General features: G+C 40.7%; 1 protein-coding gene across 2 annotated transcripts in view; it reads right to left on the bottom strand.

Annotated features, from left to right (window-relative positions):
- cadps2 (Ca++-dependent secretion activator 2) overlaps positions 1-16,011 on the bottom strand; it is a 633,342-nt gene that overhangs the window by 107,613 nt on the left and 509,718 nt on the right. For both annotated transcript variants that reach the window (XM_050072844.1, XM_050072843.1), the window contains exon 13: positions 7,689-7,876. In XM_050072844.1, the coding sequence (XP_049928801.1) occupies positions 7,689-7,876 (188 nt within the window). The remainder of the gene's footprint in view (positions 1-7,688; positions 7,877-16,011) is intronic.

Raw genomic sequence — 16,011 nt, 5'->3', positions numbered from 1 at the left:
CGGTGCAGTGTGGATGGCTCGGCAAGGAGGAGATCGGACGTGACAGGTGAGAGGGAGGCGAGCGGACCCCCCCGGCTCTGGTAATGCTCCTTTAACCCTGATCCCAGTTCAAACGCACCCGTCTCATCAGTCCCACACCGACCAGAACAAGACGAGTCAAAGTGTCATTAATTGTTTCATCACTTCCTGCAGCACGAAATACTTGATGATGACTAATGATGAGCACAGCAGGTTCTAATGGCTCCATACTCATCAAGTGTCTCGTATCTAGATAAACTAATGTAACGTTTACATTACAGTGTCATTTCAGCTGCTAACATCACAGGTGACGAACACTGAAAGTGGATTCTTCCACAGTGACACTTCAGAGGAGGAAATATTATTCAGCCTGGAAACACAAATGTGTTTTTGAAAAATCTGGATAAACTGTGCCACACCATTTTGAATAAATGACTCGAAGCATCTGGTTAATGCAAAGTTATCACAACATCTCTCAACGATTCTTCACCTCAGAGTTGCCGGACTGTAAAAGCTAGCTAGCAGCTATGAGCCAGGCTAAAGCTAACAGAGTTAGCCTAAAGAAACCATAGCTCTCCAAACTATGATTTGGAGCTGTGAGGCTCAAAAGGTAATGTTAACACTAACAATAACCCACAAAAGAATTCTGTTCAGGGGTGTCGTTGTTAGGGGTAAAGAGCCCCAGTGCGAGGGGGGCCCATGAAAAGCCGGAAATGAGAAGTTTAGTTTTGTTTGCCATTTTTTATTTCACTTTTTTTAAATTTTATTTCTGAGTAATCAGAGCCTTAACTTAATTTAAATTGGCTGAATCAATCAGTTGAAAGACTGAACTTTGTATGACAAATCAATGGAAGCTTTTCGAGGCCCCTCTCACCCCTTAAAGGCCCAAAATGGTTTAGTCCACTCCTGCACTGGGAATCGTCTGCAAACACAGCTAGAGCCAAGTGAGTGACTGGAGAAAGGCAAATCAGGATTCCAAAAAGAAAAGAGACAGAAAGTAACGGAAAAGAAAGCAGAGAGAGCACTTATGCATAGGCGCCAGAGTTCGGTTCTACGTCCATGAATCAGTCTGATAAACAACCAAAGAACGCCCTGCTAGTTGTCAACCATGACCTGAAAATGAGCGAGGAACAGGAGGGGAGAAACAAAAGGAAGCCCAATTATATTAGCGTTAGCAACATGTGTAATTAATATGACATATGCAGGTATATGACAGAGAGTATTATATGAATGCAATAGTAACACAGTGAGTCAGCTGGTGTATTAAACTACCTGATGTCTTCAGATTAAACTTTTTTCAGCTTTTAAAAATGATCTCTTATGGACATGCACTGCCCAAAAAAAAAAAAAAAAAATCACACCAATAATGCTAATAATCCAAATAATCCAAAGCTCTTGAATAACCTTCTGCTCTCAATCGAACGCTCCCCCTCCACTGACATTGACAGTGTTAAGACAAATCTTAAAACGTACATGTTTTCAATGGCCTTTGGTTGTTTGTAGTGGTTTTAATATTTTAGTGTTTTATAATCTTTTTCTATGTATGTAATTATTCTTACCAGTGGTATTCTGTTTTATGGTTGTGTACATGTTATATTGCTATACATTTGTGTGTCATTCTTTTAATGTTTTAATGTTTACAGCACTCTGGTCAACACACACCACAAGATATACTGCAGAAAACAAATATTGCAATGTCACTAATTCTCAGCAGGAAGTAACACATTCTCAGCAGGTGCTGAACTCCGCCCAGGTTGTCCCTTGTCACTGACACTAGTTGTAATTTTTACGGACAGGATCTCAAGGTGCAGCTGAGGGGAGGACAGTGTCCAGTTTACTTCAGAGACCTCAGAATCACCTCTCTGCTCTTTGCAGACGATGTGATTCTGTTGGCTTCGTCAGACTGTGACCTTCAGCACACATGAGAGTCAGCACCTCCAGGTCAGAAGTCATGCTTGGAAAACGGTGGACAGCTCCCTGCTCCCTGTTTGAGAGTTAGTCGCTAAACCGAGTGAAGGAGTTCAAATGTTTCAGGGTCTTGTTCACAGGTGAGGGTAAAAATGAGGGCGCTGGCGTGACATTAGCAGGCATTGTCGCGGAAAGGAGCAGGTTAAGGTGCACTGAGCCTGCTGCCACCACGTCTCAGCCCCGGATACTAATAGAAAGTGCATTAATGAAATTTAGTTGTTGGCTAAAAGTAGACTTTCTTGTTTGCTAGTTTGAGAATCAGGAGAGGAATGCTACAGTTTTTCCTCTGCTAATATTCATTAGTCAGTAAATACAGATGCAGAATAAAAATAAGAATGTGTGCCGTCATTAAAACTGGTAAAGTACTGACAGAAATGTGCTGCAAATATTTTTTTCAATCTCCTTTAAAACAGGAAAAAACTCTTAACAATAATAAAATGCTTCTGCTGAAGAACAGGCAGAGCTGCAGCCACAGGACATCAGGGGTAAGAATAACAGAGGTAGTGAAAACTGCTCTTTTTACAATCCTTTGTGACCCTAAACATGAGGAAAAGAAAAGAATCCAAATTCAAATTTTTTTTAAATAGGTGATCAATCATAAAACATAGGAAGCGGAGCTGGAAAAGTGCTGAAGTGTAGTGAGCAGAAGTGGAGCTAACAGGATTTTGAATTTAAAAAAGTACAGTTATGGTTAAAATCACACAAAGATAACGGTTTACTTGAGAAAAGCACAGTCTGATCTACTTTGTATGTATCGCCTTCAAGTATTAGTGAAGTACTCTCCTGGTGATCATTCTGTGGCGTCTCTTTGTCCTCTCTGCCTCCCGACGTAGTTTTGTCTCTTCGAGCAGCCCTCCAGGGAAAACTCGAGTTCTGTAATTAAGTTTGTTTTTCTTCCACCTCCGAGTCTGCCAGCCATCCAAAACCTCCTTTTTCCCATCCACACCCACTCAGGCAGCTCCAGGAGCCCTGAATGGGCATCAATTATTCAAATGAGAGCTCCAACTGACAAAAAGCCAATTCCAGTAACCCCTCCCCACCAATTTATATCTGGCGATTTCCTGGAGAAGCTAATCATTACACTTTCTAATTGACTAAATGAGTCGACAAAGAGAGAAAGCACAGATATCAGTAATTACCAGCCGGGGAGTCAAGCAGGGGAGTGAAGTGGAGAACTGAACTGCTGGAGTGACGCTGATGCCAACAAGTGGCTAAAAGACACTGCTGCTGCTCATATCTGGGCAGTTTACTTCAGCGGAGGCCTGAAACCAAAGCTGAGCTGCCCTGTGGACCCCGCTCAGACAATGAGCCTCCCCCAAACCCTCCTTGTTATCCAATTGTGACAGCTTAAGCCTCATTTTTTTAACCTATATTTCTTGGCATTTTGTCAAACTGTCATCATTAAAAGTACGCTGCATTGTCTGTTAGCAGCTCCTGTTTGCACTGATCTCATGAAGGAACAGACGCTTATCACTGGATTCATTTGATACTGAAGAAAACTTAAAAACACAATTATTTTCAGGCAAGTTCTAAAGCTATGAAGAGTAGGATTGGGTATTGTCTAAAAAATGACAATATCAGTTCCCGTAAAGTGATACTGATACCAAAACAGTACTTTGTTGGATACCTGTATTTTCAACTTCATTCGATACCCGTCATGTGAGTGGAGTGGTGTGTAGTTTAGCCATACTTTTAATTCTTCTTTGAAACTATGTCAAATACATACTGCTGCAGAGTGTGAGAGTCAGCCTACACACACACGCACACAATCAGCACTTTTACATGACATTAGAGAAAATCAATTTAATGTGTTAGTGCGACTAAAACGTTTTAAATACATGTAAACATGTTTGTCAGACTGAAATTGTACTAAATTGAAACTCTCAGTGGGACTAACACACCCAGATCATGTGACTCCTGCATGTATACAGTCAATCAGACCCAAACTGGCCGAGGCGCTCTGAGCATGCTCCACAGTTTCCGCCCCGGGCTTTGACCCGGAAGTCCAATAGCATTAAATGTGTAAGAGAAGAAGAAGCCGGTAACAACATGGAGAAATCTACATCCAGAGCCGTGACTTTTTGGACGGACCAAATGTACAGAGCTGTAAAGTTGTCCACCATGGTAGCAGTTAGCTGCTAGCTAACCGTAGCTAACTTGTTTGTCCATTGTTTGGTCTGTGACGTAATAGGTCAACAGGAAAAAGGTCCAATACTAACAAGCTGAAAGGGGGCATATCTCCACCTATCGTAGAGGAGTCGCACATACTTGGCTCAATAAATGGATTCCCCTCCCGTGCTTGTATACTGGGACAAGGACAGTAGGCCAGTTAGATGTCCTCGTCCAGCTGTAAAAGTGGCTCAACTTAACTGTGCATGTAAACACACTGAGTGACAGGGCTAACTGTTAGCATCACACAGCTAATGTTACCTGACAGTTATCAATGGGTTAATGACAGAGTCAAACTGCTTCAGTGTAGGTGTGAGGTTTTTAGGGCCACTTTAAGGCTCGGTGTCAGATGTTAGCCACTGCGATGCTGAACTGATCGAGAGGAGAGCAGCTCCAGAAATGGCAGTAAAAGGACGTTGGCTAACGCTAAGAGTTGGAAGAGTCACGGATACTGGTATCATAAGACAATAAAAGTTTGGATACTACTTGCAGTGTTTCCCACAGAATTAAAAACTGTATGTGGTGGTAGCTGAAAACAGGGGGCGGGGTTTTACCAACACTGTGGCCCCTCTCTAAATTCAGAGGTGTTTGAGGGATAAACGATCTGTCAATCCGATAAGAGCTGATCAGATCAGATCAGAAGGATGGATGAGAGGAGCAGCTACTGCAGCGGCGAGTAAAAGCAAACTTTTAGAATCAATGCTAAGGTGCACTTCACTATGTTCAACTGCTCCGTCTGTGCTAGAGTACGCTCAGGCACCACCATAGTAACAGGTAACAGGTCGGTTCTGGTACTGAGCTTTACAGGTATGGGAGGGTGCAGGTTTTCAAACATGGACCCGTGCAGGACCCTGGCACACTCACTACGCACACAATCTGGCACTGAAATGAGGCACCAAAATCTGTGTTGTGATTTGGTCTGACAGGTAGCAGTCGTACAGGAGGGCTGGGTTTCGGTTCCCAACCCTAATGAGACTGGACTTAGCTGCCATGAATGTATCTAATGGCAAGATCTTGAACGTGTAATCCACCTAGTATTTCTCTTAACGGATCTAAAACTTAATTTAGCAGGGAAGTTTATTTTTGTCCTTGGAAATCATAGATTGACACATAAATAAACTTATATACATAATAAGAAGTCTTCAGAAACATAAGGCACATTTATGCTCTGAATCTAAACTTATTAGTGACTCACTTTATTTATTATTATCACATCTACTTCTTCACTCATGTTACTGTCAATTCTTCCAAACAAAGTCTGGTGAAATCTGCGCCCGCAGTGGACTCTGCAGAAAGTGCACTTATGGCCTCTCGCTTCAACTTGATGAAATGTGGTTTTGGACAGCGCTCAGCAGTCCAGACTTCACGATTGTGTGCCACAAACCAAGTCTGTAATGTGTGGAAGTTCGGACATTTGGATTCAGCCTGTGTGTGCGGCTGAAAAAGAGCATCTGTGCTCAGTAAAGATGTACAGAATGAATGGAAAGGTCAGATTACAGTCTGTTCACAGGGCTGTTCTGAGAGAGCTGCTGCTTCAAATGTAAAGTAATTACACATATGTTCAGTTTTAAAATGTTATGTTATAGAAGATCAAGTCAAACAATGATAATGTTTCTCTATTCTGAAAATCTCAACATGGTATGTCAATCTGAATGTATATTGTTTGGCATTCACGGGTTTTTTAAGACCCAATAAAATGGTGTCATTACTTCCTAAATGTGAAACAGTGACACTGAGTTTTCAGTTTTAAGTGTAACACTATAGAATATCAGTTATAAATATACTCAACTCAACTCAACTCAAACTTTATTTATAAAGCACATTTAAACAACCAAGGTTGACNTGTGAAACAGTGACACTGAGTTTTCAGTTTTAAGTGTAACACTATAGAATATCAGTTATAAATATACAAAGAGTCTGATTTTATAAGATGCCGATGACTTTATTATTTCAGTAACACTTTTGTGTTTCAGCATGAGGTCACCACTGATGATGCTCCAAGACGTTCAAGTGCTCTCTAATGGTCCTTCATTTTGTTTTCTTGCAAAACCAAAGCCCTCAACTAGAGAACAAAGAAAATTAAAAAGACAGATGTTCTGCACAGCATCACTAACGATTGTTCCATCCATTTATGAGACTATTCACCTTTTTTTCCCCAACTACAAAAGTACAGGTTCCTCATTCAGCGATGGAATGTAATAAAATAAAGTTTATAAATCTTAGGTACTTTTATTTTACTTAAGTCTTTTCATCTTATTCCACTTTATACTTCTGACTGCTATAGTTACCTTAAAAATTAGGGATACTGTATAAAGAACACACAAAGAGCTTAAAAGATATGTTTTGTTGGGTATTGAATCCAACAGTTTATATAAGCACAGCTGAAACAATTTGCCAATTATCTGTTTAGTCAATGGACAGAAAAGTCATTGACAATATTTTGATGTTTTAACATAAAAAAAAATAATTCCAGTTTAACAAATGTGATGATGTGCTGTTTTCCCTTTTACTTATTTTACTAATTCAGAATTTTTAATGCTATAACAGTGTAACAGTTACAGATGTAATTTTTCTGCATTGTGTACTCTTACTTTAATATTAAAGTACATTTTCCTAATTACACTGACATGCTTTTACTTAAAGGGGAACTTCAGCCATTTTCAAAATTCATAAATGTTATTCCTGTGGTCTAAAACAGTCGGAAAGTATCAGTAAACATTAACAACTCTCTAAAATCCAAAAGATAGAGAGCTAAAACTCAAATTTGTGACATCATAGGGTATAAAGTTGGGGAGCTTCTCCAGAGACAGTTAATTTGGAAAGATGTTCTAGATGACACTGAGAACACTCAGGGGAATGTTCTGAGTGCATTTTCTGTTTCAGACCTGGGAACACTACAACAGAATAAAGCTTGTTTGGATATGAAAAGGAAAAACAAATATTCTTTGGGTTCACAGTCACTGTCTATGAAGCAGCGCCACACTTTATGCTCTATGGGGCGTCCAGTTCAGAGCAAAGACTCACAATGAGACCAAGCCGTTTCAGAACGTTGCAGTACGCCACACTGACAGTAGCTGCCTGTTTCAACTCGTCTCATTGTGAATCTTTGGTCTGAACTGGGCTTTACTTCTCTGGCTTCTGGCATCGAGACAGAGTCGCTCATGTTCACAAATGTTGATGGAACTTCTCGAGGTCATGGAAATTGCATTTTGGAATTCTTAATTTGGGTGGCGTCCACCTTTATCTCAGTTTTAAATGCAGGACTTTTACTTGTAATAAGGGATTTTTACAGTGTGGTATTAGCACTTTTAGTTGAGTAAAGGATCTAGATACCTCCTCCACCACAGTCCACTACACTGTGGGAGCCACTGTGCTGAGTGTTAAGGACAAAATCCCTCACTGGCTTCCCACCCATAAAAATAAAAATAGTTTTCGTTGGCCGGGTTACTGTGACTCACACACCTGGTGGACGGGGACCAGCTATCGTTATCATAAGCTCCCCTGTGATTCCAGGGACTAACTTTAACGAGTACCTGTTTCCGTGGACGTGGGAGGCGCAGAAGGCGTAGCTGTAGTGCAGCAGCGTGGGGTCGACCAGCGCGTTGTCCTCTGAGTAATCCATCAGATCCCTCAAGTAGCTGAGGTGACGGTGGCAGCCTCGAACACCGTACCGAGCACAGTACTCGTCCAGGACGAACACTTGACCGGGACTGAACCAACCCTGAAGACAAAAAACTCACATCAGACCTGTCACACTAGGTAATAACAACAAAAAAATCTGGTTGCATTTCTTTTCCAATACCATCCTTAAGCAAATTTACACTGTATGATATCTGTCAATACTGTGGTAGAAACACCGCTGCACCGTGCCCCCAAACCGAGACTTAACACAGATTACTTTAGGATAGAAAGGAGAAATGAGAACGCTGCTGTCGTCCAGGGGTTACAATTTCATGTGCCTGTTGAACAAGGTGAGCAACATGACTCGGCTCCAGAGTGTGTATAGTCAAAATGATGGATTAGTTGTCAATGATTTGGCCAGGTCTCTTTTGTAAAAGAGATTTTCAATCTCAATAGGATTCCTGGTTAAATAAAGGTTAAACAAAAATAATACTTTATTATTATGATACTTTTGCAGAGCCAATCTGAGAGTTTCACTGATAGCATGGGGTAAAGAGCAGTCAGCTCGATCTACTGGGAAGTTGTTTCCCATCAAGCATTTCACTTCCGCAGCTCTTGCAGAGAACCTGCTGTGCCTAGCTCTGAACACTGTGTGCGTCTTTGTCTCGCAAGAATTACATGTTTTAAGCAGTCTAGCTGCCACAGCAAGACGGAAAAAAATCACTAACTCACTAACCATGTTGCAGTACACTCAGCACGATGGCAAACTGTGCAGCGTCCGTCTGACTCATCTGAAACGTACCTATTATCAGATGGTTGTAGGATCAGTAAAGCAGCCTGGCGTTCCAGAGGAAAATTTAGGCGCCTGCAACACGTGATCAGCAGTTTGTTACAAACTCTGCTGAAGGCTAAACAAGTGTCCCGAAAGATGACCAAGACTCCTCACTCACAGCTTCCTGTTACCATGGGAGACGTAAACAGACTCGAGTCACCTTTTGGCTCCACAAACTCAATAAAAACCCTTGATACTTTACCACAATTAACCAGAGAAGTGTAAAAGGTTAACCCTTCAACTATTAATTCTCTGCTACAGTAAAAAAAACACACACACACACACAGAAAGGTGTGGAACATCCTGAGATCTTCATTAGTTCATTCATCCTGCGTGTAATCACTAAATTAGGCATGAAACTTACAACGTTAATTAAGATTCCTCACGGAAGGAACATTAGCAAATTAGCACCTCCACTGAGCTGACGACACACACACACACACACACACACGCACACACACACACACCCACACACACACACACACACACAGAGCTCCTCCTGACAGCCGTGGCTTTCCGCCCGGCTGTCAGGCGACCCAGAAAGAAGACGAGCTGCAGAGAAACTGTTTAATTTCCTTTGGAGCAGATTGTTTCAGGAGGAGATTATCTGCTGTTTGAAACATGCACGACATAGTTTCTTTAGTTAAAGGACAACAAGTGTATAAGATTTTACACATCAGCTATCCTATTGTATAAAGAGCATACTGAATTATAAGGTGATGCTTCTTCTTTAATGCTGTGAGAATATTCATGCAGTCATTTTGGATTTTTAAGAAAAGTTGCCGAAATGTCACGACAATATGATTTTTAAAGTCATCACTGCTGATTCATAACTTTAATTTCCTGTTAATGTGACCTTAAAGTTGCTTTAATAGGCCTATAAAATATGTTTTTGGAGGAGGTAAAAGTTCTCACTTGAAACTTGTCAGGTCTATTTTGAACTGAAAATAACTGTATCTTGACTTTCTTTTTTTTTTTATCTTGGTGCTTTTGTAATTCACATTTAAGGATCATTTTCACATTTGCACTAATAAATGAAGGTACACCTGCACAGGAGTTTGATTCTCTGTTTTAACATCTTTTCAGGGTGAAGATTTTGTCTCGCAGATCAGGATGTCAACTGTTTCACATAAATACAACACAAAACAACATTGAACCAAACAACAAAACCACACTACAAATGCTACAGTCACGTTATGAAAACAGGATGCAGTGCAACAAATAACTCATTCCTATTACATTCAGTATTCAACCAGGTGCGTTGAGGTCACTTAGAGAGCATACTCTGATTTAGTACTGTCGGTTGACAGGTTGAGGAATAAAAGAGCTCCTGAACCTTTTGTAATCACCCTGTGGGACTCTAAATCTTCTGTGTGATGGCAAAAAGAGAATATGATGTTTTGACCAAACTGGCAAAAGCAAATAATCAGTGGCTTGTTTTTTTGTTGCTGACTGGTTCAAACCGAAGGTGAAGGAAGCATTGAGCACGGCAACACTAACGACGTGTGTAGGTGAAGTGAATGTGCACAATTCGCACTATTTTTATATCTGCAGGAGATGACATTTTTACGGCTGTGTCATGAGTGTATCAGCGTTGAGATCTTGTTGAGATTCCCTTGACGTTACCAACATTCACAAATGGAGGACAAACTGGACTCAACGTCAGTACTGTACAGAGATAACAAACAAGGAGAGGGCTCAGAGATTAGGGAGCAAAGCAAACAGTGACCTATGGGCTGAGAAATTAAGCCAAAACCTGCTGTTGGAAAGGAACCTTAATAAACATGTTTACAGCCTGGTACAGAAACTGATTTGGTCTATATAGCTAATTTCAAACATTCATGACAACTGTATGGGGGTGAATTTTTACACAGCTCACCCGTTAATATTTTATTAAGGCTTAAAGTTACACATATTAAAGGGTGGGCCGCTTTGAGTGACAGACTGACTGCTCATAGTGTCCTCAGCTTCTCAGTCAGAGCCACCCCTCACTCCTCTACAGCGTCACCCTAACACACAAATATGATCACTTCTGGCTCTATAAACCAAGATGGTGACGGCCAAAATGCTGAACTTGAGGCTTCAAAACGGGAGTCCACAAGCTGATTGGTGATGTCACGATGTCTACATCCATTATTTTTAGGGTCTATGGAACAAAAGCCACGGGAATACGTGGTGCGTTCTGAAAATATGTATTGTGTAAGCTATTTTGTTGAGTTGCCTCTCAGCAAAATTTTCTACGTAATTTAGTCTCGTCTTTTCATCGTGAAAGGTAAACAACTGGAGGAGTCAAGCAGAAATGTGCTGCCATAAATGACATGGACAATAATAAAGACTCCAGCTGCTGTATTTGTGCTGCAGGTAACGCCAGGTGTACTTTTGCTTTGCGTTCAGTTTAAACACCGTAAGAATTAAAATGAGAACAGCAAAAGTGTTTGGGTCTATTGCTGCTTTTTTCAATTAAGTGGTGTTTCCATTGAGTTTTTATTCTTTAACACTTTAGCATAGGGCTGCCCCCTAATAGCTGACCAAACGTTAGTCGACCAGAAAGGTCATTAGTCGACAAGACGCTTAGTCGCAGAAAAAAATAAATAAAAAATAGCAAACAAACAAATGTGAAACTCTATCAGGAGCTACGCCTTGTCAAAATAAATCCAAACCTATATGACTGGACCATGTGTGACTTTAATGTGAAAGGACAGACACAGGAAGTGTCCACGCTCAGCAGTCAGACAGGAGTCAGGTTAATTTCCAGGGCTGGTACCTGCGGTTATTCCACAGGCTAGTTAATAACATGTCGGGCAGGAAATCCAAAGTGTGGGATCATTTTGAGAAGGTGAAGGACGAACCCAAGGTGATATGTAAACTCATCTTCATTGGTCGACTACAAACATGACGTATCATCTGAAACATGGAAGTAGCTACATGCCCATTAGCCCACAGCGTCATTAACAGGCGGCTCGCTCAGTGTGTGACGTGCACTTGTAGATAAAATATAGGCCTATATTAATGAAGGTTCATTAGTACGGTTTTGTATTTCTCTGTAATGTAGCACAGTGTTAACAATGTTACTGATACTATTCTTTCTCACACCTTCAACTCAAACCACCAAAATATATCATTTAATCATTACATTAATATCAGAAACATGCAGGAGACTAGTCCACTGATGGACCCTGATGAGGACTGTTGGTCCACTGATGGACCCTGATGAGGACTGTTGGTCGACTGGGAAAATGCTTAGTCGGGGGGGCAGCCCTACTTGAACAGATAATGACAGCCGTGTAAACAGGTCTGTGACGAAACATGAACTCTGGTCTCCAGCGTGAACGCCGAAGCATCTTTTATATTTTTCACAAGCTTTCAAGTCTTTTCTTTCAACACCAGTTTCACTGACAAATGAATTAATGGAAGTTACAGCTGACTGGTTTAATGTGTCTTCAGCATGGCAGTGCTCTGAGAAATGATTTCTGTATGTTTAACTGTATTAAAGATCATTTGAGGACTTGAAATCAGACGACAGTATTTTATTTAGACTCTCGCAGACATGTTGCTTCCTGTCGGGGTTAACTGGACCTGGCACATCTCTCCTCTGCAGGCCTTTTAGTGTCTACCCCCTCCTCCCCCTCCCCTTCCGTCCTCAGTTTGTTTGTCGTTTCCTCCAGTTTCTTTCTCCATCTTTCTCTCCGTCTGTGAGCTCGAGCTATTAATATCACACCACGAGGAGAGAGAGGGGCCTGTCGACGGGCGTGAAGCGACAAGATGTTCCTCTGTGACAAACAGATGGCGAACTCCAGTCTTGGCGCTGACCGCTCAATTAGCGGCTAACGAGCCGACTGCCTCGTTAGTTCCGTCAGCCGTGGCTGCACGTCTCTGTGTCAGAGCGCCGGCGTCCGTCGCCTCACTCCGAGGAACGACATGACCCCTTAAAAAGTGAAAGCAGCATGTGGCTCTAAGGCGACGAAAACCTCGGCTTGAAGTTCGTCACTTGACTACAGACGCCTGACAGGAAGCTGAGAGAGTGAAACGACGAGGGTTCTCAGACTTCTTTTGGCCCATAAAATCATTCTTCAGTCCAAAGAGTCTCGTGACCCCAACAGTCAGAGATTTGTCACTTTGTCATGCAGATTTGCGTGGCATGCACAGTACTACATTTTTAAAAGCATGAACACAACCAGTTTATAAACATATAAAAAATATCAGGGGTTTTGTCTTCGAGATTAAACCATTAAAAAAAAAAAGTCCTGTCTGCAAGTCAAAGGACAATGTGGCGTCGACAGGTGACCTCTGATGAACTCTGTCAAATCTGATTTTATAAGAAACTGTTTTATAATTTCAGAACGTGCAGCTGGCTGCTCCTAATTATTCTGAAGATTCAGTTCAGAAATCTGCTGTCACTCTGGAGGGATTTGCTCATTTTCTTAAAGTACAATTGAGAAGTTGTTGTATTTTGACCACTCGTATGACTACTTTTAAAGACATCACCTTAATCATGTAATATTTAACTGACAGTTTAATCAAAAATGACAATTAGAATTAATTCCAGCTCTGATTTTAAGACATTTCTTTCTCATTTGCCTTTATAGGAAAGTTTGATAATATTCAGGAGAGCAAAAAATGTCATGTCTTCAACATTTACTCTCAACAACTGACCAGATATTTAGCAGAGCTCCACAGTGGGACAATATGGTCAATACACCCATCCTGAGACATCCTGAGTCCTGACAATGAAACTGATGAGGCGCAAGGAAAGAAAATGTTCCTTGTAGTTAGTTGAACCTTTGAGTACTTTGGTTTCTTTCATCAGTCACATAACTGCCAGTTAAACTTGTGCATGCTGATTCAGATTTCAACAGACACCTGTCAGCCAATCAGAAACAAGGATTTACAATGGCAGCAGTACAGAAAGAGCCACTTTGAAAAATGGTCCACCAGTGCCTCCATTGGTACTTTTGCTCATTGTGATGTAATTTCTTTGATTATCTTCAAATGCATCATATCCCAAAAATCTGTACACCCTAAGCTAAAAGGTTATGCAAGTCAAAAAACTATAATAATTTAATTTAAAAGCATTATTACGTTAAACTAAATCGGATGTTTTCTTTACCAGATTTCACAAAATAAAACACCCCAAAAAATGATTGAAAAGACTTTTGAATGCATAAACAAACAAATATTTCTTAATTCTCCACAAGTGATTTTAACTATGCAAAGGCGTTCCTCTGGTGCCACCGCGAGTTATCCTGCGGTTTTGCACCACACGTAACGTAGCACAATGACCTCATTACACGTGCACATGATGACACTGGGCCACTGGGACACAGGAGCCTGAGCTCTCTGCTGCGAAAATCTTCTACCTATTTTTGTTTTTATGTTTGACTGATATCTACAGGATAATGCAAACAACGGTCTCCCAAAGCCATTTCAGGAAAATCCTAGGGAAATTCTGTACGGCAAAATGATATGTTTGCAATATAAGTAAAGAAAGGTAAAATAAGATCATGACATGATGATGATGGGAAAGACAGACGTTTTAGCTTTCTGCTGCAAAAAGAATGAATGCTCTGCTTATATGGTTTTTATTTCAGATCAATATATATATATACAACCTCTTGTGGCCACTGTGCAGAAATACTAGCTTAATTACAGCAAAATGCTATGTTTGCAGAGCATGTAAGGTAAAGGTGAGGGTGAGGGCAGGTGAGGTGAGGTGAGGGCAGGTGAGGTGAGGTGAGGTGAGGTGAGGTGAGGTATGGTATGGTATGGTATGGTATGGTAAAGTAAGGTATGGTAAGGTAAGGTAAGATGACGGGGAAGACAGAGGCCTTTGCTTTCTGGTGGAAAAAGAATGTACTATGTTTGTTAACAAACAGGATCATGTAAAAACGACAGGAAGTCCGGTTTTTTTAGGTTGATTCTGAGACATTAGTTGCATTTACATGAATAAACCATTTATGGGGCTTATCTCAGTTATGATCATATTCAGATATTCGCCAGGATTTTTAGGATTGTGCAGCCTTGACAATTTTCTATTAATTTTCTATATAATTTTATCATTCTCACCAACATCCCTTACATATATATATTCATTCAACATATAATGCACATAACTGCACTTATATCTTATGTATATTCTTATTCTTGTTTTTATTCTATTGATGTACATACTGTAGGGAACACTATAGCATAATATATTTCTAAATGTAACACTAGTTTATACAGTGTAACGTAGCACAATGCACATATTTGTATATTTTTATACACTTACAGACTTTAATTCTTGATATCTAAAGTGCTAGTGTTAAACACTGTAGCATAATGCACATTTTTATTTCTATTTTATTTTATTACTTTATATTGACATACCTCGATTTCATAATCTTAATCTTACTTCTTATAATTCTCTGTTTTTCCCTCGGGAATCAATAAAGTATCTCTGATCCTGACTTTCAATTTCTGCACTTCAATATTCGCATTTACAAAATGTTCAGCCTCTCACTGATATAATGTGACAATATTAACACAAATATATCAGTATCTATCTGTATGTCTGCAGATAAGTAACAACACACTGCAGATTAGAAATGCTAAATATACGTCTGAGGTAATTTGTCTCCATTATGGTTCATAATCTGTCCAGCAGAGAGCACTGACAAGTTTACTTTTAGAGTTTAACAATTCTTCCATTCCTAGGTTAAAGGGATCCTCATTAAAAAGGCCGATATATTCTTCTAAGATTTCATTAAAACACGTTAATCTCAATATCTGTGTCCTCCTCTACAGATCTAGTATCATCAGACTCAGGTCTCCAGCACCACTGAGCACCACATGCTAAAAAAGTTCAAGTTATCCTGTTTAGCAGCTGAATTTTCTCAGATGCTTAAAAACAATCACTGCATCACTAATGAACAGCAGATGATGAAGACAAATACTGGTAAATCTCTCAGGTCAGCGGTTCATCTCTGCCATGTGAACACTGCGGTGCAATCTGGAGCCTCGCGTCTTCTTCTTCTGCAGATTCCTCTAATTAGCACAAATGTAACTGAATCACAGGGAAGCTTCAGGTTTAAAGGAGCGGGAGCCTGCACCGTGTGGATGCATACATCTGAGTAATTATATTAGACTCCATCAGTGGTGGAGCTCTGCGTCCTCGTCCTACAAAAAGTAAAGACGGAGACAAAGATGTCTCTCAGTGTTTTAGTGTTCAGCACTGAAGGTACAAAGGGAAACCAAAGTGGGTCAGTTACGTCACAGTTGTGTGGATTAAAAGACCACAGAGAGGTAAACATGTTGTCCAGTTCAGTGCCCATTCTCCATGATCCCATGACCCTGTTCCTTCTGCTTTACTAGCCAGAGGTTTAGGGAGGATGGTGGAGGGTGGGTGGGGGGGGGGGGGGGGGGGG

The sequence above is a fragment of the Epinephelus moara genome, chromosome 20 (assembly GCF_006386435.1).
Source record: "Epinephelus moara isolate mb chromosome 20, YSFRI_EMoa_1.0, whole genome shotgun sequence".
Taxonomy (NCBI): domain Eukaryota; kingdom Metazoa; phylum Chordata; class Actinopteri; order Perciformes; family Serranidae; genus Epinephelus; species Epinephelus moara.
Note: the sequence above shows the minus strand (reverse complement) of the source record. Positions and strands in the feature narration are given on the sequence as shown.